The sequence below is a fragment of the Mastomys coucha genome, unplaced genomic scaffold (assembly GCF_008632895.1).
Source record: "Mastomys coucha isolate ucsf_1 unplaced genomic scaffold, UCSF_Mcou_1 pScaffold18, whole genome shotgun sequence".
In the NCBI taxonomy this organism is placed as follows: Eukaryota; Metazoa; Chordata; class Mammalia; order Rodentia; family Muridae; genus Mastomys; species Mastomys coucha.
The window spans coordinates 58525675-58550971 of NW_022196900.1; the positions used below are offsets into that span (position 1 = coordinate 58525675).

At 40.4% G+C, this 25297-nt stretch overlaps 1 protein-coding gene across 2 annotated transcripts in view; it reads left to right on the forward strand.

The window, feature by feature from the left end:
* Atg4c (autophagy related 4C cysteine peptidase) overlaps positions 1-25297 on the forward strand; it is a 73187-nt gene that overhangs the window by 21557 nt on the left and 26333 nt on the right. For both annotated transcript variants that reach the window (XM_031377921.1, XM_031377922.1), the window contains exons 3-10: positions 2621-2704; positions 4730-4963; positions 8639-8969; positions 10343-10413; positions 11938-12074; positions 16153-16231; positions 16884-16960; positions 23071-23190. In XM_031377921.1, coding sequence (XP_031233781.1) covers positions 2621-2704; positions 4730-4963; positions 8639-8969; positions 10343-10413; positions 11938-12074; positions 16153-16231; positions 16884-16960; positions 23071-23190 — 1133 coding nt within the window. The remainder of the gene's footprint in view (positions 1-2620; positions 2705-4729; positions 4964-8638; positions 8970-10342; positions 10414-11937; positions 12075-16152; positions 16232-16883; positions 16961-23070; positions 23191-25297) is intronic.

Genomic DNA, 25297 nt, shown 5'->3' on the forward strand with positions numbered 1-25297 from the left:
TCCTCCAAGCTTCCTGGCTTCCCCATGGCTCTGTGGTTTGGGTTTTTTTGGTTTTTTGTTTTTGTTTTGTTTTGTTTTGTTTTGTTGAGACAGAGTTTCTCTGTGTAGCCCTAGCTAGCCTGGAACTCACTCTGGAAAGTGGTTAACTAAAACTAAATAGTTAAAAGAAAAAGTCCAATGTATGGGTTGATCTTTTGATGTGTTGAACTATGCAAGCTCCCATGTGCCTGTGGGAAAAGAGAAAAATGTCAGGGTCCTTTGAGAAGCACTGGACCGTCTTCTGTACTGAGCATAGAGCAAATCAGAGGTCTCACAGGGAAGAGAAAAGCTGAGAGAATGTGTGTCCCGTGATTGATGTGTAACAGTGAAGCACTGTGATCCTAAGTTCTTGTTAGATGTGGGCTCTTGCAGTGCCTCAGATCACATTCTCTTCCTCTTCTGAGGAAAGATTGGAGAGTGGTCAGTCAGAAGGTGTAGGTAAAGAGTAAACCACAGGGATGGAGAACTGTGAGAAGTTTCTTTTTAAAGGTTGGTTTCTCTGCTTGAGTGTGTTTTTACTGAGGTCTCAGGAACCTGTTGCTTTTTAGGAGAAAAGATGGCTTCTGTTGTGGGGCTTCCATCTAATATTTATAAGAGATAATTCAGGGGAAGCCCTAGTCTAGCTAAATACCTGTGTCCTACTGGAGTTTAGAAGAGAACCAGATCTAAGTGGAAAAGAGGGATGACATCCCCAAAAGTGACTCTGAAAGGAGTAGAACTTAGACTGATATTCTGGGAGACATTTTTTTATCACACGATAGCATGAGTCAAGTAGTGCAGCCCAGTAGAGATGGAGAATAGGGTTCTAGTTTGTACCACAGTCTTCACTGAGACTCTGAGGTATATGCTAAGTCTGATGTATAGTAATAGTATGTTTTTAAAGCTTTTATTTATTTTAAATTATTTTATGATTTTTAATGATAAATATGCATGTGTGTCTGAGTGTGGTTTTGTGCACATGAAGGCCAGAAGAGGGCAGTAGATCCCCTGGTGTTGGGGTAACAAGTGGGAAACTCAACTTGAGCCCTCTGCAAGGACAGCAACTGCTCTTAACCTCCAAGCTACTTTTCTATCCCTTTGAGGTTTTAGTTTGTGTCTCTGTGTGTGCGTGTGCCGTGCACACATGTGGAAGTCAGAGGACGGTCCTGGGCCTTGTTTCCTCCTTCCACGGTGAGGTTCTGGACTCAGACAGAGGTCAGGCATGGTAGGAGGGCAGGAAGCCTTTCATTGAGCTGTCTTACTTCTCCAGTGAGATGCTTCTGAACAGAGCATCTTGTCTAGTTAAGGCTGAGCCACCAGGAGTTTAACTTGGTAGTGATAGGTGACATTTTGAGGAAGGGGAAGGACTGTGAACAGGGAAACTGTTTTTGACACCTTACAGTAAATCAAGTGAAGCCCAACGAAAGTTGAACCATGTGTCTGACTTCCCAACTTCTCCTTGTCCAGCAGAGAACCTATTTTACATCACTGTAACTTTTAGTACATTTTTTTTCTTTATTTGTATAAAGTGCTTTAGGGAATATAAAACCTGGTTTTAAACTTTTATTAGTCTGTTAGACCCATGTCTGTCAACTTTAATTCTGTCTATACATGCCTTTGTGTTTAGAAAACCATCCACTCTACTTTCTTTCTAGAGAGAGTCTTTCTGTGTAGACAAAGATGGCCTCAAATCTGTGATTCTCCTGCCTCAGGCTCCCAAGTGCAGGCCTTACTGGCATGTGCTACTGTGTTCAACCCCACCCTTAGCAGTCAGGGTTTTCATAGACTTGGCAGTCCTTAGCACTGTAGTGGACCACTGCTTTTCACCAGAGATTCAGAAGGGCTCCTGCTTCATGAATGCCAAAAAATGCCACCTCTCTCTCCCATTGCTGACTGACAGGGAGGAAGAAACCTGGTAATTAGAGTCTGTGACTTCAGTTGGGGCTTAGGACCAGGGACTGAAAGCCCAGATGGGGATGTCTGAGTACCTTGTGTGCATCAGAGACCGATTTTGCCAGGTGTGCTAGCCAATGTGCTTCCCTCAAGTTCCTTTCTAGGGGTTTTCAAGTACTTTGCACCTTTGAAATACCTGAGATGGAAGACAATTAAAAAAGTTGATAATCTTTGCTTCCTTGATGAGCGGAAGTTACTGTGAGGGGAACAGGAGTAGAGTTCCTACCTTTTCAGTTTGTGTCGGGAGAGCATTGTGACCCGTCAGAATAAATGAAAGTCAGTGTTTTCCTCTTCCATGTTTTATAAGGAGGAGATTATGGTTAAGATAAACTAGATTTGCTAGTTTATTTAAACTAGCAAAGTTTATTTATTTAAAAAAGTTTAAATTTGTTTATTTTTATTTTAAAAATTATTATTCTTATTATTCTTCTTATTATTAAATCATTTTTTTACAGTCTAGTTGTTATCCTCCTCCTGGTTAAATTTGTTTAAACTAGCCTCTAATTTTGTTTGATTGTCTAAATAGCTTATAACTTCTAAACATGCATATTCATGGTAATCACGCCTCGCAGTCAACTATGAGGAAAGAGACACTGCAGGACTTTCACTTTGAAATTTTAATGCCAGAACACTCTTTCTCTCCATGCAGGCTGGGTGTTGAAAACAAAGACATATTTTAGTAGAAATTCACCTGTTTTATTGCTTGGAAAATGTTATCATTTTAAATATGAAGGTAAGTGATAAACACGTAAAGCATTAAAACAATTTTTTTGAAGACTTTCATTGCTAACCGTTTTGTAATTTTATTTTCATATTAAACTGTCTTGACATATTAACCACCTACATATACGCTTGTGTTCTTTGTTAAGTTCCCTGGGAACTTGAACGTGTGGGGTGGCATCACCAAGCTCCCGCCCAGTGGTCACCCAGTGACATCACCAAGCTCCCGCCCAGTGGTCACCCAGTGACATCACCAAGCTTCTGCCCAGTGGTCACATTTCAAGCTCTCTATTGAAGCTCCTACCAGTCAATCGGGCTTTGTGGGTGTGGACTTTCCAGAACTTTCCTTTGTACCTTCCTCTCCCCTTCCTTTGTTTCCCCCTTGCTGGCGGGCTTCATGTCCCTGTTACTTTCATGGTGCACATACTCCACGTCCTCCTTGCCCCCCTCACCTCTCCATGTAGACGTCCGCCCCATTATAGTTATCCATCTGTCTTCTTCATGAATGGTATCAATTATGTTTTTGTTTTCATTTGTATCTAGGTGTTCTTAAATCTCTTTCTATCCAGTGGAATAACCTTCTGTTATCGAAAAGTTTATTGTTCAGTTTCTACCTATTTGTATAGGTTTTGTAGTTCTTGGTATTTCTTAGTTTTGTGTAGTCAGCCTTGACTAAGCCTCCAGTATTATCAATGGCTTTCTTTCTTTTTTATGTTTGTTTGCTTCCTTCCCCCCACCTTTTATTGTGTGGTTCCTAGAAATATTTCTCATTTTTCTTAAAGCTCTTGGGACAAAGTTCCCTCAGCCCTGACAGTTTCCCTGTAGGATTTAGTGTTGTCTAGATCTGAAGAGGTTAAGAAATGACTTAATTTCTAGAGAGGAGATTGGGTCTCTGTGTGTAGGATGAAGCATGAGAGTCAGGAACTATTGCATCACATTTGAAACAAATACGAATGTCAAAGGGGGCCTATTTAGACATAGTGTAGTGCCATGTTTAATTTCCAGGCACTTTTATTTGTAATTAACTCTGAGTTCTGTATAATATTGAGAGAAAGTCATGTCAATGGAGGCTTAGAATTCATCTGTTTATTACCATCTGCTGAATATAGATGAAGGTTGAGTGATGGGAATTTTTCAGAATGAGCAGAAGGGATGGTCGAGGAAAGAATGAAGACAGACTGCCTTGTAAGGCTCTCAGCCTGCCACATCCTACAGAAAGGCTTTGGATGCTGCAGGTTTTGGCATTGAGAGTTGTAGTTAGATGTATTTCCGCACTTGTGTGCCCGCACATTCAGGCCAACCAGCACTGATGCTCGATGGATCTGCTAATGCGGAACAGTGTCTCTAGCTGCAGGGGAAAGGTGACGTGGTCTCTCTGGGTATAACTGAGGACTGGTAGCTCACTGAGAATAGTGGTCTGTGAATTATTGGGCAAACTGTGGCTTTTTCATAGTAACTGTGTAAGAGATAATCAGTTTGCAAAGGCCTTTAAAATTGTATGTGTGGGTAGCAACAAATTCTGGAAAATGGTATTTGAACATAAAGGACATCATGTTTTAAAATTTTATATTCTTACTCTGTATGTAGCTTATTAGTTTTGACTTTATAATTTGAGTATAAATATTCACAATCCAATGTGTAACCTTTTAAAGTATCAGCTCATGTGACTGTATACATCTTTACATATTGTCAAGTCATATCATCTTATTTGCTTGTCACCTTTCAAAGAGCTCGAATGTATCTGTCCTGAGCCAACTGAGGTAAAAGAGAAGGTATTTCAAATTACCCTCTTGTCTAAGAAAGTGACTTTACAGAGGCGCAGGGGGTCACTGTTAACAGCAGTGTTACTGTAGATCCTGTATTGTTCCCCAGTGTACAAACCGCCTCAGGGTTCATTCTCATTTGATTAGACAGCAGGAGGCTTACAGTCCTCTTAAATGAGATGACACAGTAATCACAGTAATGATAGACACACATCATTACTATTCTACACACTATCTTTATACTATGTGTAACTTACATTTTAAACATTTTGTAGATGAAAGCAAGATGTTGCCCGCAAGATCAGGATGTGCCATTGAAGATCACGTAATTGCAGGGAATGTGGAAGAGTTCCGTAAGGATTTCATTTCTAGAATATGGCTGACCTACAGGGAAGAATTTCCCCAGATCGAAGCTTCAGCCTTGACGACAGACTGTGGCTGGGGCTGCACGCTGCGGACCGGCCAGATGCTGTTGGCTCAGGGACTCATACTTCACTTTCTCGGTAGAGGTAAATCAAGTCTCTCTGCTTCTGCTGCTGTTGTTTTAACTCTGAGCATCAGTTTGTTTGTTTAGCACATCCACCTTGCTGAGGTCAAGATGTTCCGTTGACCTAAGAACATCTGTTACACCCATACGGAGCTGAGCCAAGTATCTTACACTTACATGTTCCTGACTCTCCTTTGAAAACTGTAGATTCAACATGGCTATCTGGTCACCACAGTGAATTTACTTAACATTTTATTGTTTTGGTTGAATTCTTTAGAGTGCTGCATTACGTTCATTAAGTCTTGGGCAGGGGAAATTTTACTTTGTTTTTTTTCTTTGTACATGTCAGTAATATTTTGAAATTTTTATCATAAATAATTACATTATCATAATTATCACATATTATATTTATATATCATTTAACAGTATATATTAATTATATATTATATATTATGAAATTATATATGATGTCATATATAATATAATTATAGGTTAATATTTTATATAATATATAAAATATGTTACATAAAAATTGTATATTATATAATATAATTATATATTTAACTAACAGTATAAATATATAATTATACTATATCACTATATTTATAAATTATATCATTTATATATCATCATACCTAATCAATTCTTTGTACTAATTAAACTAAATTATTATTACTATTTTTTTTGAGACAGGGTTTCTCCCTATGTAGCCTTAACTGGTCTAGAGCTCACAACGTAGACTAAGCTGGCCTTGAGTTCAGAGAGAGCCACCTGCTTGTGTTAGGATCTGCCACCACACCTGGCTATAGTTCCTTATATTAAAATTTTAGGCTTCTAGTTAATGAGAACATTATGTTTAGAGTTTTAAAAATATTTATTAAAATAAATAAATACGTGTGTGTCTGTGTGAAGGCCAGAAGATGTCAGATCCCCTGGGGTTGGAGTTACCGGCAGCTATAAGCTCCCCAACATGGGTGCTGGGCACTGAACCTGATTCCTCTGCAAGGCAAATAAGCTGTCTTAACTGCTGATCCATGTCTCCAGCCCCAGAGCTTAGACATACATTCACTCATTCATTCATTCATTCATTCATTCATTCATTCATTCACTCGAGACAGGAGTTCCCTGGCTATTCTGGAAAACTCTCTACAGACCAGGAGGCCTTGAACTCAGAGATCTGCCTGTCTCTGCCTCCTGAGTCCTGGGATTAAAGGACTTATGCTTAGACTTTTAAACCCTCAGAAATTTCATTGACATTTAACTTACTTGTATTTACTTTCTAATGTCATTTCCCTATCCGTCAGTTTTTTATGATGTGCATACATTTGTAAGAAAGTTTTGATTTACTGTTTTCAGGCTGTTTTTAGATGCTACTAAATATTATCAGATTTCTTTAAAGTGTTAGACAGTATCCCTGTGCTAGTGACTTTTCTATAGAGATGATTTAAGTCATTTAGCAAACAAGTTTGTGAATAGTGTAAGTGAATATAAAGAAAAAGGTTTTTTTTTTAAAAGAATTTTTAAATTTTTTATACATTGGAGATTAATCTCAAGGCCTTGGCTCTATGCCAGAAAAGTGTTCTAACCAGTAAGCCCAACTAAGACTCAGTCTCGACAAGTTTTCTGGGGTGACTTATTTGTGGTCCTGTGTACTCATGCACAGGGATGGGTTGTTTATTCCTGAGCAGATCTCCGAACCCAGGACTTAATCTAAATGTAAAATGATTTGCTTCACTGATTTATAAGTAACGTTTAAAGTTTGCCGAGTTATTAAACAGTACAATAATGGTTCTGTGTGCTGTGCTTAGTCTGATGTCCTCCCTGGCTCTATTCACTAGGTTTTAATTTGCTGGCGAACTGCTATTACTATTCTCTAACAAACCACCATGGTATTCTGAAGGAAGATATCTGGAAAATATCTTGAACAAAAGATATTTTAAAAATATTTTAAAAAATATTTAAAAATATTTTAAAAGATACTGAAAGTTAAAATTTCAGCAGTTTTAATTCTTTTTCTTTTTAAAACATGTAATCAAAATGAATCTGCTCCCTAAAGATATCTACTCAGAGTACTATAAATGTTAATAATACTTTCTATTTATTTATTTATTTTTTATTGTGCCTCTGGGAAGCCTAGAAGCCTGACAGACTGGCAGTAGAATCCAGGAGTCTTTATTTCAACTGAAGATTGACAAGAAGAGAGAGAGAAGGAAAGGAAGAAAGGAAGGAAGGAAGGAAGGAAGGAAGGAAAACCATATTGAAGGACTGTCCATTTGTACTTGAGTTTAGCAGCTTTCCTTTTTTTTTTTTTTTTTTTTTTTTTTTTTTTTTTTTTTTTTTTTTTTTTTTTTTTTTTTGACTTTTGTTTTTTGTGACTTTTCCTTAATTACAACATGTAGTACATTCCCAGTTTGGAAAAGTTAGAAATCACAGAGTAGTTCTGAGACAGTCAGATCTAAGCATATCACTGATGTTATCATGTTGGTTTGCTAATATGTTTATTGTTTCATTTTATAAACATTTCTTTGACCCAGTCTGGTCCAGAATGCCTTCCTGCCCGGACCTCTGCCTGGGTCTCCCAAGCATAGCTCCTGTCCCTCCTGCTTCCCATCCCCTCCCCCTCCCCTTCCATCCTCTTTTGTTCCTCCTTTTTCCATTTTCCCTCTGTCTTTCTTCCCCCTTTAGTACTGAGGACGGATTGTGGGGCTTTGAGTTGTTAGACAAACACTGAACTATACCCCCATCCCACTGCGTTTGGTTTTTTTCTTGAGGCAGGTTCTCCCCGTGTAGGCTAGGCTGTGCCCAGTTATCCTACCTTAGCCTTGAATGTGCTGGGCATAGAGCCTTGAGTCACCATGCTGAGCTTGCTAGACTTTTTTTGTTTCCTTTGTTTTATTTTTGAAACAGGGTCTTACTGTGCTTATCAGACTGGCCTTGAATTCACAGAGATCAGCCTTCCTCTGTTTCCCAAGTTCTGGGATTAAAGGTGTGTGCCTCCATGCCTGGCCTACTTTTTTTTTTCTTCTTTCAAAGCAGCTTTTACAAGTGGTCAGCCCTAAAATTATATACATACAAGTAACACTACATGTAATGAGCAGGTTATACTTAGATCTTTAGAAACACACACATATACATAGATACATACATATGTATATACACACGTACATGCATGCACACACACACACACACACACACACACACACGTACACACACACATACAACAATTTAAAAAAAAAAGAGGCCATGAATTTGAGAGAGAGCCAAGAACTGGGTACAAGAGAGTGGTTAGAGGGAGGAAAGGGGAGGAGGGAATTATGTAATTATATTTTAATTTCAAAAAATAAAAAAATTATTAAAGCAGCTTTCTTGGGATATAACCTATATCATTTAAATTAATATTAAATAAATGTATTCATTTAAAGTGACCAATTCATTGGTTCTTAGTATTCTTACCGAGTTCTGGAGCCGTCACAATATCCAATTTTAGAATATTTTTATTCTTGCACAGAGAACCCTTTGGCAGCCATTCTACCCTGCATGTTACCATTAGCAACCATCACTCTAATTTCTGCCTTTGCACCGTCTTGAGTTTCTGTTTCAGTAACCTGTTTGGCTTTAAATGCTGCATGTCTATTTAGTAACGTCATCAAGGTCTGTGTGTTGGAAAAGTCTGAGTCTTGCTTTGGAATTGCCGTAGCTTGGACCTGGCCCGATGCACTGCACATTGAGAATTCAGACTCTGACTCATGGACCTCCAACACTGTCAAGAAGTTTACTGCATCGCTTGAAGCTTCACTTTCAGGAGAACGAGAACTCAGAACTCCAGCAGTTTCTCTGAAGGAAACGTCTGGGAAGTATTCTGATGACCGTGCTGCATGGAATGAGATTTATCACAGGAAGATCATCTCTTGGTTTGGAGATTCCCCTGTGGCTGTCTTTGGCTTACATCGACTGATAGAGTTCGGGAAGAAGTCTGGGAAAAAGGCTGGCGATTGGTATGGCCCAGCGGTGGTTGCTCACATTTTAAGGTATCATTGTATCCAACTCCTGTGTTTGGGCTTAGAAATAGCAACTTTGACAGTGAAGTGTGTCTCCTCGTAAGACCAGCTACATGAAAACCTTCTGCTTTTCTTTGCTAATGGGGGACTAAGACTTTGGGGCTTCAGTTGCCTTTACTGACAGACAGTTTCCTGTCAGATATCCAGGGTCTCTTCCTAAGTTGGTTCTCATTAGATGATACTGTTGTATGTTCTAAAAGTTACCATTTCTTTCAACCTGGAGGCTGGGAGGCAGGCCATATTAGGTTTTTTTTTTTTTTTTTGTAATGTAACCAATTTATTGATGTCCTACGAGATGTCAGGTGCTAAAATTATTGTTTCAGCATTTCCATGCACGCTTCAAATTCCTATGAGTGTGTACATCACGAAGCAAACATTTATAAAAGCATAATCACAAAAGCATAGTTTCTAACCTTCAAGATGTCCCCAGGCCCAACGTGCTTTCCTGTGGAGGCAAAGGGTAAATTTGGGGTTTTGCAGAGCTACATGTTTCTGTTATTTCTTCTTGGCTTACAGTGTAAAATCAGGCCACAGGTTGTATTTGGCCATAGTTATTACCTGGTGTTTCTTCTAAACTAATATATAGGAGCATCCATGGTAAATATATAGACAAATTGACTATTTTACTTGCATCATCTGCGTAAGTCCTTTTTCAGATGCTGGGTTTTGTCACAACTCACTCCACTGAGAACTTTCTTGCTGAGAAGCGCCTTCCAGTTGGCAGTTTTGCTTACACAATCCTGACGCATTAAATTGGAAAGCGATTTGCTCAGGTCAAATAGCTATATCTCATTCCTCCCCTGTCCTGTGGTGCTAGGGATCAAACCCAGGGCCTCCGGATGCTAGGCAAGTGCTGTACCCCTGAGCTCTGCTCTAGCTCTCCATACTGATTTTTGTAAGTGTGAATGAACTGTTGTTCAAAGGGGGAGCGGAAAGTTGCCAAGCACTGTTGGGGGCAAGCACCGTAGCACATCCTCTGTAGTGGATGTCTTACTGGGAAGCAAACCTGGAAGCCATGTGACTCACATAGAAAGCATTCTGTGCAGCCAGGGAGCTGATGAAGAAAGGAAGTCCTTTGAGGGCTGGGAGATAAGTGTATACCCAGGGATTCTAAGGCACATTTTGTAGCTTCATTTAGAGCCTTTGGGTAATTGAGTGTCATGTTCAGCTTCGGAAAGTGCAGCTGATAGCTGACGTTCTTCAGGTGAGAGATTTGACAGCAGCCGTACAGGGTACATAGGAAAGGCAGGAAGCTATGGATTGCTTTCCCTTTTCAACTAAACCTTTCGGTGACAACAGGAAATTTTATGTAGGACTTAAAGGATGTTTATTATTTTTCCTAGAAAAGCAGTTGAAGAAGCAGGGCATCCTGATTTGCAAGGGCTAACTATTTACGTTGCCCAGGACTGTACAGGTATGGAGTGTGTGACATTCTAGCAGTGTATTGTATTGGCTCAGACCCTCCGTGCAGACATAGCTCATCATTCCCTGGCTATATTGCAAATGGTTATGAAGATGACAGTCATAGCTAATTCATTATCGTTCCTACATAACACCCCTCATGCCATAGGAATTAGCATTGTTTGAATAAATGCCTTGATTGCTAATTTAAATATGCTTGCCAGGAAAACTGAAGCATTTAAAGTGATTATTTTGTTAATTATTTTTCTCCCCAAGACAGGCTATCACTGTATAGGCTGGTCAAGTCTTGACTTTATAATTCTAGGTCAGTCTACCCCATGACCCCTGCATCCAGGGCTGAGGCTGTATCAACACACTGGGTCTAACCTTTCTACCCCATCACCCTGGGTCTAACCTTTCTACCCCATCACCCTGGGTCTAACTTTTCTAACCCATCACCCCGGCAGCCAGCATTGAGGGTGTATCAATACACCTGGTCTAATCTTCCTTTTTGGTTAGCCAGTTTAAACCAGTTAAGATGACTCTTCTATATAATCCTGGTCCAGGGAGGCCAGGGCAGGAAAGTCTGAGGATAGACAATTTCTCTTGGAAGCATGTTTTTCTCTAGTGTGCCAGTAAATCATCTCATGTTGTTTGGGGTCCTCTGTTGATACCCAGGATCTATAGTCATCTTGAAAGTAGAGAACAGAAATAGAGCCTCTATTTACTTCCTGAAATAAAATAAGCCACCCCATGGTGTAAGTTAACTTTTCTGCAGAAAAGCTATTAAGAGGACAAAATTAATGCTTTAGAAGAGTAAGAAATATGTCTGCTGGGTTTAATATAAATATATCTACAAACCTGGCAACTAACTAGGGCTTAGACTGTGAAAAGACTGGTCTGTGTTTGGCATTTTGTACTTTTTTTTTTAAAAAAGATTTATTTATTCTATATATGTAAGTACACTGTCACTGTCTTCAGACACTAGAAGAGTGCATCAGATCCCATTACAGATGGTTGTGAGCCACCATGTGGTTGCTGGGAATTGAACTCAGGACCTCTGAAAGAACAGTCAGTGCTCTTAACTGCTGAGCCATCTCTCTCCAGCCTGAATTTTGTACTTTCTAAAACATGTATTTACTGTATGTAGGAGTCGCGAGCATGCCCAGGGCAGAGGGCAACTTGCAGGAATTTGTTCCCGCCTTCCATCATTCTGGCCGTGGACCTCAGGCTGTCAGGCTCGGGGGAGCGCCTTCCTGCTTAGGCAGCGTCTGTCATCTAACCTGGTTAAACACTCTGACTTACGTCACGCTCTTACTCGTTGTCATCAGTTTCCTGGACAGAACGTATGCTCAGGGAGACCAAGGCTTGTGTTCTACTACTGTTGAGTTTCCAGGGGCCATGAGTATGAAAGTCTGAACTTGTTGATACTTCGAGACAGATGACCAGACAGCGGAGAGGTGGAATTAGAGTAGGAATTGTTATACAGCCGCCTCTATGACATTTAATACATACGCATTCATTGTGTTTCTCCCAGTTTACAATTCTGACGTGATTGATAAGCAGACTGATTCTGGGACGGCTGGGGATACACGTGATAAGGCTGTTATTATTTTAGTTCCTGTTAGACTCGGTGGAGAAAGGACCAATACCGACTATCTGGAGTTTGTGAAGGTGAGAGGTGCTCAGTTCTCTTTGTTTTTATGTTCAAGGCAGTAGTACCTAATATAAAAAACAGAGAAGAGCTGCAGTCTCTTTTCCACAAGTAAGTCGTGACCCTACAGCTGTATGTTGTGAAGTTTGGCATCAGGCATTTTAAATTTCAGCATTGAGAGATCACGTGTGAGTCGGAAGAGCATCCTTCTATGATGGAGTGACAAGCCTTTCAGTCTTTGCGCTAATTGATGGTATGCAGGAGCAAGGTTTGCGATATGGCTACTACTCTAGTATCCTTTTCTGATTAGAAATACATTTATCTTAGTTATTCTTAAAACTAATGCTAAACCATGTCAAACTAACCATTAAACACACTTTTAAAATTGCTACTTTAGTTCATAATTTGTTATTGTGACACTGTGGTACCAGAGAGAAATTGATTATATAAGCAGAAGTGAGAGTATGGCGGGCCCAGCTTCCCTTTCTTATGAACCAGCTTAAAGTCTCTTCAGTCCCATGGCATATAGTTGCGTTTCTTGAACCAAAAGAACCTGTCTGGTCACATGTATTGTCTTGTGTTAGGCATTAGGACATTTAGTTTTGAAGCAATACCTTTGTGATATTGCAAATACTTTTGGTTAAGTTTGTAGCTTTACTATTATTTCAGCTTTAAGAAAATGACTTTTCTCCTTGCTGTGATGAAACGCTTGGCAGAATAAACTTTAGATGGTTTGTCTTGACTCACAGTGCCGAGATGTTCTGTCCTTAGCCTGCAGGTGACATGTAGCCCAGGATAGCTATGAATGCTAACCTACACAAGATTGGAAGCTTACTTAAGACACTATGAGATTTTTTTTTTTTTCTTTTCTTTTTCTTTTGGTACCCGGAGTGTGTGGTCCTTTAGTGTAAACTTTGGTGATGACAATGTTGTATTACAGTGTTACACAGAACAGATGTGGGTGCACACGATCCTCTACTTGCATGTCTGTGTGTCTTCCAAGTGTGGACAGTCCGATAACAACACCAGACAATACATGTGCTCGTGGTGACTGGAAGAGTGCAACCCGAGCCGCCAATAAAGCTTTAAACAACCAGACAATAGGTGTTTAGTGTTACTTAGAAGATGAAGTGGTAGTCTTACTTGATGATCAAGGTTGCTTCCACTCCTCAGCTGTATCTCCTGCACTGCCCACCAGGCTTCAACAGCTGGCTTCTACCACACTACACCAGCAGCTGGGATACAGAAGGACCCCAACCTTGCTTTCTACTTTCCTAGCAGTTACTTTTTATGGTCAAAGTAAATATAGTCCCTCCGTGTCCCTGTGCTTTAGTCCTAGCACTGCTTTTACAGTGTCTCAAAGGAAAACAGAATCAGGGCCAGGGAGATAGATGGCTTAACTGGTCAAGTCCCATGAGGACCAGAGTTTGAACCCCACATACCCACAGAAAGGTGGGCACAGTGGCATGTTCCTGAAATCCTAGTACTGAGGATGTGGACTTGGACTTGATGGTCAGGCGGCCTAGCCAATCAGTGAGTAAGGAACCTAGAACAATTCAAATATCATGAGGGTTTGTAAGCATGGACTACAACCATTAGTTATCAAAGAGATATATGTATTTATTAATATGAAAATTGTTCATGGCATAATGAGTGCCCAAAAGATCAAGTAGCATGGGGCTGGAGAGATGGTTTAGTGGTTAGGAACACTGGTACTGTACCAGAGAACCCAGGTTCGGTTCCCAGCCCCCACATCAAGTGGCTCACAATCCTTCTGTACCACCATCTCCATGGAGCGTTCTGCTCTCTGGCTTTTGTAGGCACCTACATGGACATTGTGTACATAAGCTTACACAGGCATACATATGCACGTAGACTTTTTTTTTTAAATCCAGAAAAAGAAAGTAGCATATACGGTGTTTGCCACATAAAAGTATACTAGTAAATCTGTATATGTAACATTGGCAGATGTCAAGAAGATATTCCCTCAAATCTTAATAATAATGAGCTCTAAGCTAGGTGTGGTGGCACACATCTGTAATACTGGCATCTGGGAAAGCAGATGGAGAGAGGTTAGTTCAGGGTCATTCTCAGCTATGTAGTAAGCTTGTGACTGTCCTGGACAGCATGAGATAGTACTTCAAAAATGAAAAAAATATAATCCTTTGGGTATTGTGTATAGGAATGTCACCAAAGAACCTACAATCAGAACACAAGGGACATGTCCCAGGACACAGGCACCTCGAACACCCTTAGCCTTCTCAGTCCTGCTGAAGAATTTGGCTTTCATGATGATAGGCTGCTTAGGGAGCGTGTCCCCCCAACCCCTCCAGAGCTATATAGTCGTCTAGCCACACCACATCAGTGACGGGGGCAGCCCCTGTTGTTTTTTGCAGTGTTGACCCGTGTCTGCTCACTGACATGTCCACAGTTTATCTGGGTTGACAGTTGGGCAGAAACTCTGGTTCTTCTCTAAGTGATCACACCTCATCCCAGCTTTCCCAGACTCCCCTGGATGGTATTTATGGAAGTTAATCCTGTGCAGATGCATGCCTCCAGCACTCCCCTGGCCTCTTGGCTATTTCTTATGTTTCCTAATGAGGCAGTGTGGCTCAGTGGCCCCTGAGTTTCCAGGCCTCCCTTAGTGAGGATAGCATGGCGATGGCCCCAAGCCTAAGCACACCAACCTTATCTATCATGCTCTGTCACCGTAGCAACTGTTACACACTTTCCCTAGGGAGATGTGCAGTATTGCCTACTCACCCCAGATAGGTCACCAGCAGACCAAAGAAATTACTCCAGTTAAGTGCAGTTTGGTGAACCCATGAGATCACCTGGGTTCCTCACAGGAGTATGGGTGAGCTGGGGGACTGTGATTGCAAATCCCTACCCTCGCTGGGCTGCCAGAGTCCCTCTCCTGACAGCCTTTCACTTCCTGTGCACAGCTAGGATACAGTTCAGGAGGGGACCAGAAGGAACGAGCAGCTGGAATCCCAAGTAAGAGTCCAAAGAACTTCCCTGCCCTCTGCTAGGGAATGCCACGAGGCTCTTTGTGAGGGTCCCATTCAAGTGATCACAGCTAGTCTGATTTAAAGATGGCAAGGCTGTGTCATAGCGGGGGTGGGGGTAGACTCTTACAGCTACAAAATATCTGTTGTTTACCCTCATGATGGCTTGCCTGGCTGGAAGGTGCACGGCACTCACTGCCACTGCCTAGCCTCAAAAGACAACACCACATTTGTATGTTATTAGCTTAGGAAAGATCAAAATCCAAGAATGAAAGGTTTTTTTTTTGTTTTTTGTTTTTTTTTTTTGGTGACAAGTTTTACTTTGTGGCCCAGGCTAGCTTTGAACTGCTACCTTCTGCCTCAGTCTCTTGAGTATTAGGATGGTGTATACATGCCACTGCATTCACCTCCAAGTATGTTCTCTGATGAATGTATAACAGCTTTTACATTGTAATAAATGGTTATGAGCTGGATAGTGTTAAGGTGGGGGCCATCTAAGCCTTTATTTAATCCTCTAGATCAATGGATCTCAACCTTCCTAATGCTGCAACCCTTTAATACAGTTTCTCATGTTGTGGTGGCCTCCATCTGTAAAATTATTTTCATTGCTATTTCATAATGTTAGTTTTTCTACTACTATGAATCATACTGTAAATATACGACATGCAGGATGGTCTTAGGCAACCCTGTGAAGGGGTCATTTGACCCCCAAAGCGGTTGCGACCCACAAGCTGAGAACCACTGCTCTAGATCATAGAGAATGCTCTCATGAGAAGAACAAGAGCTTTGTTTTGGTAGGAGTTCTTGTGCTTTGTGATGCTATTCACCTTTTTCCCTGTGGCACATTGTGGCCTGTCCATGTTGTTGAGCAACATCCTGATAAAAATATTTGATTTGAATTAATACTGAGTGGTTAAAAGGAAAAGGTAGGCAATTTAGTAGACAAGGATTCCAGGACACGGAGCAAATGTGAAAAAGTAGTAACTGTTGGTGAGAAGTTGGGGTGCTTGTAAATCGGCAGTGCAGACTCGGCTGTTTCAGGTCATTTCCACCAGCCTCCTGATCTAAATTTATTAATTTCCTTTGACAGGGTGTTTTAAGCCTTGAATATTGTGTAGGTATCATTGGCGGCAAACCTAAACAGTCATATTACTTTGCTGGATTTCAAGGTCAGTGACTATAATTTCTTTATAATTGTTTTCTTTTGAAAGTGTTAAGTTATTATGAGATTATCTGGAAACAAGATGGCTAACGGAGACCAATGAGTCCCTCATTCCGTTGTCAGTCCCTTTCAGCCACTCTCGCTGGTCATTTGGTCCACAGCGTAATTGGATTCCTTAAAATGTGTGCTTAATTTCTGTTACTGCACAAACAAAGCACAATTTATCTGTTTCCCTGAGTTCCAGCAGACCCCGCTACATTGTGGCAGCTGCTATTTACATATTTACTTTTCCGAGGTTTTTAGCGGTGTTAGTTGATAATGAAATGACAAGCAATATGTTCTTGCTGTCAGAACAGAGAAGCCAATGCATTTTTCATATGCAAACTGTAGAGTATAATTGTGTGTTTGTGAAAGTAATTTCATCACCAAAAATTAAATGACAGTCTCATCGCTTTATAAAATTCTGCTTATACAAGCATATTTGATTATGCAAAGTTAATCTGTGCTGCGCAGACCCGCGTTTCCGTCGGCGAGTCTCAGGCTGGCAGGGCTGTTACACCTAGCCTTTTTTTTCGGCTGCTCTACATAGAAATTGGATTGTAAGCAGTGTCATAATAAGGTGTTTTGTGAATTACTTGTCTTCTGTTTTGTCCTTGTAGATGACAGTTTGATTTACATGGATCCTCATTACTGCCAGTCTTTTGTAGATGTCAGCATAAAGGATTTCCCTCTCGAGGTACTGTACATGGAGAGCTGGTATTGTTCTCTTACTGTATGAAGGAGACTGTTCTTTAGAGGTGCGCCAGGAAGCCATGCTTTCTACTATTACAATCACAAGCTAGTATTTTTGCTAGTCTGTAAAATCGTAGTCAGCACTGGTCATAGGCTGCGAGCTTGGCTGCTGAACTTTCCATTGCTATCTTCTTCATTCATGTTCATCTCTTAACTCCTAAGGCACTGAAATAAATGATCAAGGCTCTGAGTGCTTCTGTAGCCAGCTGCCTAAGCAGTACCTAGAGAAGACTTTATAGGGTTAGGTCTGTCCTGGAAGAAGAGGCGACAAAAGGACGGTTTACCAAAGAAAAGCCGACCGCTTGGCGGCAGATGAGATCTGGAGGCCTGCCTCTTCTTATGTTTTCAGGGATTTATTTGGATTTCTAGCCATCATTGAAGCTCATTGCATAAACTCTTCTCTACCTGTAGGTAGTCATTTTGTTATCCAGTATTTTAGTCAGGGAGAAGTTTGAGTACCAAAGTGAGACAGGTAGCTATTATATCAGACCAGGATGATTTTGATCACAAATGGCAAGGGCAGTGACTATAAAGGGCAGGGCTGGTGCGAAATGTGTTAAACGTTGTGTTTCAGAAATGGCCTTTGAGCTAATATTAACATTTAGTAGTATTTTATTCAAGGGGGCCAATATGAAAACAAACTGCAAGATTAAAATCTGGTTTAGAAAGGTGTATTATAAAACAAGCCTAACCTTTTTTGTAAGTTATATGTACCTCAATTCATAGAATGTCTCATGTGAGCCTTTGTAAACCTGAGGAGGTCTGCTAGGTAGCCATTCCTAAGCTGGCTAAGGCCTCAACCTTGCTAGGCAAGAGAACTGCTGCTGACCTAGGTCTCCAACCCTCAAATCTTACTTCCCGATGTAGTCATAACAAATGAAGACTTTAAACTGCCTTTCATTCCCAGGCATGCTTGCTTTGATAGCTTGTGTACATGCTACTGAAACTTTGTGAAAGGCAATGAATAACATTCATAATCTAAAACCTCTTTTATACTTTGTTAAAAATCATTTTTGTAGATTTTTTTTTTAGTGGATGAAGAGATTTAAATTGCAAACATTTTTATCCAATTCCATATAAAAAAAGTACATGTAATACTGATGTTTTAAATGAGTGATTTAGGACTAACAGGGTTGTGAAATTTGAAATACAAGATTTAACTAGAGAATATGTTTAAATATAGCCTTTGCTATTATTCTTACATGTTGATTTCTTACATTTTTAGAGCTGAACTTTTAACATTTTGAAGTTAAATTAGGCCAACTTCTGTCTTTCTGAACTGTCATTTATTAAATTTTCTAGATGAAAGTCTGTAGACCTTTCTTGAAGTCTTCCCTGTATCTCCAAATGATTTTGTTTTGTCTTTACTTAATTTTCATCTTTGTGATATTATCTCATAAATATGTTAGTATCCTGATTATTATTGATTTAGCATGTGTAATTGAGTAGAATCTTCCTTAACCTTAGTTGTCTTCACTAAGGTTTTTTGTTTGTTTTTTTGAGACAAGGTCTCTCTATAGCCCTGGCTGGGCTAGAACTTGCTATGTAGATCAGACCGGGTTTAGACGTGGAGATCTACTTGACTCTGCCCCAGTCAGTGCTGAGATTAAAGGTGCCATTACTACGCCCAGCTGAAAGCAGCTGTTAATGTATAAAGCACACGAATGATTTTCCAAGGAGACAGTGGGCCTCAGAGGAGCAGTTTAACAACCTTAGAGAAAACGTGGAAAGATAGTGAAAAACTTGAAGAGAGTGAGAGGAACCTGAGCCCTTCGCATCAAAGGCAGACTGAGTTGTAGGTTTTCACTGTCAGTGACCAGAATAAGACAGAATCTTAGTTGTTGGAGCAGGAGGAGCATAATGCACATGTGTGCCTTCATGTGTAGGCATGTACTTATACATATGCCCATATTTTATCTTACAAATATAATTTTATGGGCACATATGCTTTTGTGTCCTCACACAAATGTTATATAACAATGTTTCTCCTACTCAACTTCAGTTCAGAGTTACCTGAGGGAGTCTCAATTGGGGGGATTGCATCAACCAGCTTGGCTTGCCAGCAAGTCTGTGGGGCATTTTCTTGATGGCTACTTGACATAGGAAAGCCACTGTGGGTGGTGTCATCCTTAGGCAGGAGGCCCTGAACTGTCTAGGACAGTTAGCCGAGCAGATGCTAGGCAGTAAAGTGGTGAGCAGCACTCCTCCATGGTTTCTGCTGTAAGCTCCTGCCTTGTGTTCTGCTCTGGAATCCCTCATTTTTGGACTGTGACCCAAAAGCTGAAATAAACTTCCTTCCGAGTTCTGTTTGGCCCTGCTATTATCAGGCAACAGAACCCAGACTAGGGCAATATTACATATATATTATTAGTGAAGTAAGGCTTCCTACATCAGACACTGTGAGTTCTTATTTCATATACTTCCAGAATTATAGACTGTGTTCTTTAAGATGATATTTTAATTTTTTAGTATCATGTTTTGGGGTGGGGGTCTCACTGTGTCACCCTGGCTGGCCTAGAACTCACTTTGTAGACCAAGCTGGCCTTGAGCTCACAGAGACCCACTGTCTTCCAAGTGCTGAGATTACTGGCATGTGCCAACACTGATGGCAGATACTAAGTTCTTAAAAGTAAGAGAAGCCCTGTTAATGGGTATATGTATCTGTTCCGATTCTTAGGTCCCCAATTCCAACTTCTAGAGCCTAGAAGAATCATACAGTGGTGACTGTTTCAATCATCACCAATAAATTAGGAAAAATTAGTGGCATTAAAGTTATTGGACAGACAGACAAGTGAGGAAGGTGAATTTGTCAGGTGAAGATACACTCTTTATGAGTCACACATGTAAATTACAGTCAGCAGGCATGTTCTCTAACTAACATGTGAACTGCAGTTAGTAGACATGTTCTCTTACTACTTAGGAACCTTCATCCCAAGCTCCAGAATAGCATAGCATACCTAAATACAATTGTTCTGGTATTGTTTATATGTTTAGGTAATAAAATCCATCATGCCAATAATTATTATTCCTAGAGCATATGTAAAAAATATGAACCCACAGTATCTCTTTTAGGAAATGAATTCCTTAATTAAACATGTAATCATGTCTGGAATTTAATAGGTGCCTAATAATTATTTGTTCAGGCAACGAATAAATGATGCATTGAAATGAAATAAATAGGAGTTGATTCTTTTTTCCAGAAATATATACCATTGTTACAGAAGGAAGTATACATAGTTATTATTCCCTAAATTGTGTATGTAGGTAGAGGCTGCTATTACCAGACATCAGAATTTTAAATTAAATTATACATGCATAGCTTAAAGAGTTATCATACAATGAACATAGACTAGCAACACCACTTTGGAATATATTTATTTTCATTTTTATTTTTTTTTAGATTTATTTATTATTATTATAAATGAGTACACTGTAGCTGTCTTCAGAGACACCAGAAGAGGGCATCAGATTTCATTATGGGTGGTTGTGAGCCACCATGTGGTTGCTGGGATTTGAACTCATGACCTTTGGAAGAACAATCGGTGCTCTTACCCACTGAGCCATCTCATCAGCCCTGGAATATATTTAAAAGGTGGACTTATTTCACAATAAATGGAAATTATTTAGAATTTAAATTAATATTGTTTTGACTTCAGAATCTTAAGTAAACAAAAAACAACATGACTTAAACATAGAGATGGATCTAAGGTACCTTTCTGAGTCCTGCTCCTCCATCAGGGACAGCCATGAGCAGCTTCACTTTTAATGAAATCAGAGACTTTAACTGTGGTTTGTGGGTAGTTAACACGCTCTTAGACATCAAGAAAACCACAAGTTACAGGTTAGTGTTTGTGGTTCTTATCTATGGAGTTTCCGGTGAACAGGCACATGCTGTTCTAGTAACTGACTCCAGAAAAGGCTGTAGTCAGTGCTTTGTAGTGGGCGAGAAGGACACTGTCACAGGCGAGTTAAACCTCTGCCACTGGACCTTGTACAGATCTTTTGACTTCCTTACCAGGTAGTAAAAACTGAAGAATCAGTTCTTGTTAGCTGTTTTCAACAAACTGGGCAGATGGCTATTTTTAGACATGTTCTATGTGAAAGACTTTCTCATATTATGACCTAGAACTGTGCTGTGTATCCCAGTACACTCCTCTGTATTGCAACTTATACTTTTCTTAGCTTTTTTCATGCTTCAGATCTCTCTCTCTCTCTCTCTCTCTCTCTCTCTCTCTCTCTCTCTCTCTCTCTCTCTCTCTCTCTCTCTCTCTCTCTCTCTCTCTCTCTCTCTCTCTCTCTCTCTCTCTCTCTCTCTTTCTAGCCCTGGCTGTCCTGGAACTCACTCTGTAGACCAGTCTGGCCTCAAACTCAGAAATCCGCCTGCCTCTGCCTCCCAAGTTCTGGGATTAAAGGCGTGTGCCACCACTGCCTGACTTCAGATCTGTCTCTTAATCTCCATTAAAATAAAATAGTTGAAACCATATCAGGGAAAGTCCAGTGAAACAGTGCTTGTATTGGGTAGTGCTGGAGAGGTCTACTTTAGCTAGCTTGGACCCCACTAACTAAAGGAAGTATTAGCTAAGTGTTAGGCTTGGCACATGTTTTCTGGCATGCTGCTGACCCTGGCACAGAGTGGGCCTGATCAGAAGGCTTGTTCTTTGCAGAGCCCCCATGGGCAAGCTTCACCTGCCTCTTCTCACGCTCTTTATGGGAACGAGTATTAGAAAAGAAAATTGGAAGAAAAATCAGTTATGGGCCAATAATTTTACACTCAGGAGGCAGAGGCTGGTGGGTTCCTGTGTGTTATAGGTCAGCTTGATCTACATTGCCAAGCCTGTGCTAGCCAGGGCTACACAGTGACAGCCTGTATCAAAAAATAAATGACCGAAACAACAAGAATAACAAAGTCAACAAACAAAAGATCTGAAGCTGACTGTATCAGTGTAGGACATTTACACAGGCCTGTGGTTTCTGTGTTTGATTATAAGGATAATCTTTTTTTTTTAAAGATTTTTTTTTATTTATTTTATGGGTATGAGTACACTGTAGCTGTACAGATGGCCATGAGCTATCATGTGTGTGGCTGCTGGGAACTGAACTCAGGACCTCTGCCACCCCTCTCGCTCTAGCCCCACTCGCTCGGGCGTAATTCACTGTGGCTGTCTTCAGATGCACCAGAAGAGGGCTTCAGATCTCATTATGGGTGGTTGTGAGCCACCATGTGGTTGCTGGGATCCAAACTCAGGACCTTCTGAAGAGCAGTCAGTGCTCTTACTCACTGAGCCATCTCACCAGCCCAAGGATAATCTTATTAAGAGAGTTTTAAGCATTAGGAAGAACCTTCATATATCCATGTGTATACACAAGACTATAAAGAACTTCACCCACAGGCACATGCAAGGTGTTTGTTTCATTTAATTCCAAACAACTATGGTATGACATGAATTTTTTCATTTTAAGAAAGACTTACTTATTTTATATTAGGTGTATAAGTATGTGCGTTTCATGTGTGCAGTGCCCATGGAGGCCCGAAAGGGGCATTGGATCCCTTGGCACTGGAGTTCCAGGCAGTCGGGAACCACGTTGTAGGTGTTGAGTCCTCTGCAACAGTAGCCAGCACTCTTAACTACCAAGGCGTCTCTCCAGCCCCCCAACATGACAGTTTTAATCTAGCCATCTGTTTATAGATATTTCTCACTTTTGGCTATATGGATAGAACTGCTATGAGTTCTTAAACAATGAAGAATCTCTAACAGAGCAGACTTCACTCCGTCTCATAGAGGGGGCTGGCTAACAGGGTTCTAGGTTAGACTACACGTGCTGACGCTTCTTCTCTTCTTCCAGTAATAGACATGTATCCCATATTTGCTGAACAGCACAGTGTCACGAGGGTGAAAGTTTGGTTAAATAGATACAATGCTGGTTCTTGTGTTTTGCATCTTTATAGAGAGTGGTAAGGGCTAAAATGCTCCTTGGGAAATGTGTTTATTATTTTTTGAGAAAAAGTCCATCAAGTAAGGGAAAATTAATTCCAAGCTGTTTTGAAAATTACAGACATTCCACTGTCCATCTCCTAAAAAGATGTCATTTCGAAAAATGGATCCTAGTTGTACGATAGGATTTTACTGTCGAAATGTCCAGGACTTTGAACGAGCATCTGAAGAAATCACTAAGGTACCTCATTAAAAGTACTATGTAGTAATGTTTGTAAGTTACATGATTTCTATTCCATGACCATAAGTGTGTAAACTGTTACGTGTACATACATGTAACATTCCTCCTTGAATGTTACCAATACTAACTTTGGGAGCCAGCGTTTGAGACAGACGGAGGCAGTGACTAGTTAAAAGTCTTGTCCACTAGGTGGCAGTGTTGAAATAAAAATCCTGACAACTGTGGCCCTGGGCAAGCAATTAGGTTACATCCTATTTGAAAAGGATTTTAAAGGGCACTCCCTTAGGGGTACAAAAAAATTAATGAAGTATTTGATCAAGTCAAATTTCATTTCTTTTTAGACCAAGTGGTTCTTTTATTTATTTTTTTAAAAGAGAAGTGATATTTTTGGGTTTCTTAGAACTGCTTTATTAAACGAAGTGTGTTGTTACCTTCCAGTAACTGTCTTGTCTGGTCTGATCTACGTAGGGGCTCACTGAAGTAGTTACTTGGCCAACTACTTGCTACATTTAAGCTGGTCCATGTTTTTGGTATGTGGGTACTTCTGAGCCTCACACCCGAGCTTTAATGCCTCCTGTATTCAGTACGAGTAACTGGATGGGTGTCTTTATCGGGGCCAGGAGTTAACGTAGGCTGCCCTTTCATGGTAAGTCAGAACAGACTAGAATCACATCAGTGAGGCACTCGGAGCTGGTACTCAGAGGTAACAGGGATTTTGGAGCTGTTCAACATCCAGTTGATTTTATTCATTCAGGAAGGTAGACATAGTAGGTTAACATTTTACTTTAACAATGTAAAAATAGTATGGAAATGTTAAATACAAAGTCTCAAATGGGAATTTTAGTTTACTTGACCTGCCAAGAAAAAAAAGAGAAATTTAACAGGAATGTGACTGAAAAAATGAGCAAGGAGAGGGTGAGCCCTGTGCGCCCCTCCTCTGTCCACCCACAGTTCTCACCTCCTCAGCCTCTCTGGTGACAGGGAGGCCAGTGAGCAGAGCAGAGCATGGAACACTCATTGCTTCCCTCCCTGAGATCATGGTTGGCGGAGTATATTCCTGTTTGGGACTCCTCTGTCTTTGTGAAATACCAGGCAGTCTAGTGATAGATGTTGATACTGATAAATATTTCCCACGGAAAGGTGAATTTCTCTGTTTTCTTTGGCTTACTTTCTATTTGGGTCAGAATAAGTGTGTTGGAAACAGGAGCGCAGTCTACTCCTGTGGCCGAGGCAAACCGAAGCATTTACTGAGGAGTTGCATATTGACTTTCTGATCAAAAATAGCCATTATGGCTTTCTTCACCAGAAGAGCAATTAGAATTATTGCTGTCGTATCAGAGAAAAGGGAAACTGTGCCGAGATGTCGTCTGGAAGTACTGAGAATGTTTAGGAACCAGTAAACTGCCCTCTTAAGCTAATGACTGTTGAGTGTGTCAAAGCCTGGCTTTGTCAGTCACTGTAGCTTGGGCAGTTCCAAGTTAAGCTCACACTGTAACACTGGAATCTGGCATTTTCAGCCAACCCAATTGCTTTCTGTGTTTTTTTTCTAGTAGGATTTATTTTTTGTTTTCTCATGTTGAAAACGAAGCTAGGCAGTCTAGAGTGTCATGTTTAGTTGTAATGTTCTATGGGTGAATAGTCTCTGTATGCTGTGTGATTGAAAAATGTTAATAAAAATTATTAAGGTAATTATTGGATGGAGCTCAGTCTCCAGGTATATACATAACTACTGTATACAAAGCGTAAAATGGCCGAGGTGGAATTCCTGCTTCGAATAAGACATAAAGCTTCTAGACTCTAGTAACATTTATGCTGAAGGAGGGGAATACGACAAGCAGATATATATTACATTAAATATGATAAGCGCCCATATGAATCTAGAAATAAATTGATGAGAAAGGAGGTGAGTTGAACCCAGAGAGATGGCATATCCAAGTCAAAGTATTTTATTGTGATGGTGATATTTAAGCTGAGCCCGAAAGTGTACGCATAATTTCCATTCCTTAGTAAGAAGGGAACATACTTAAAGCCAAGGAAATGATCGGGGAGAAGGCCAAGAGAAGCGCAAGAGTGGTGCACACCCCGACAGAGTCCACTTTGACGGAAG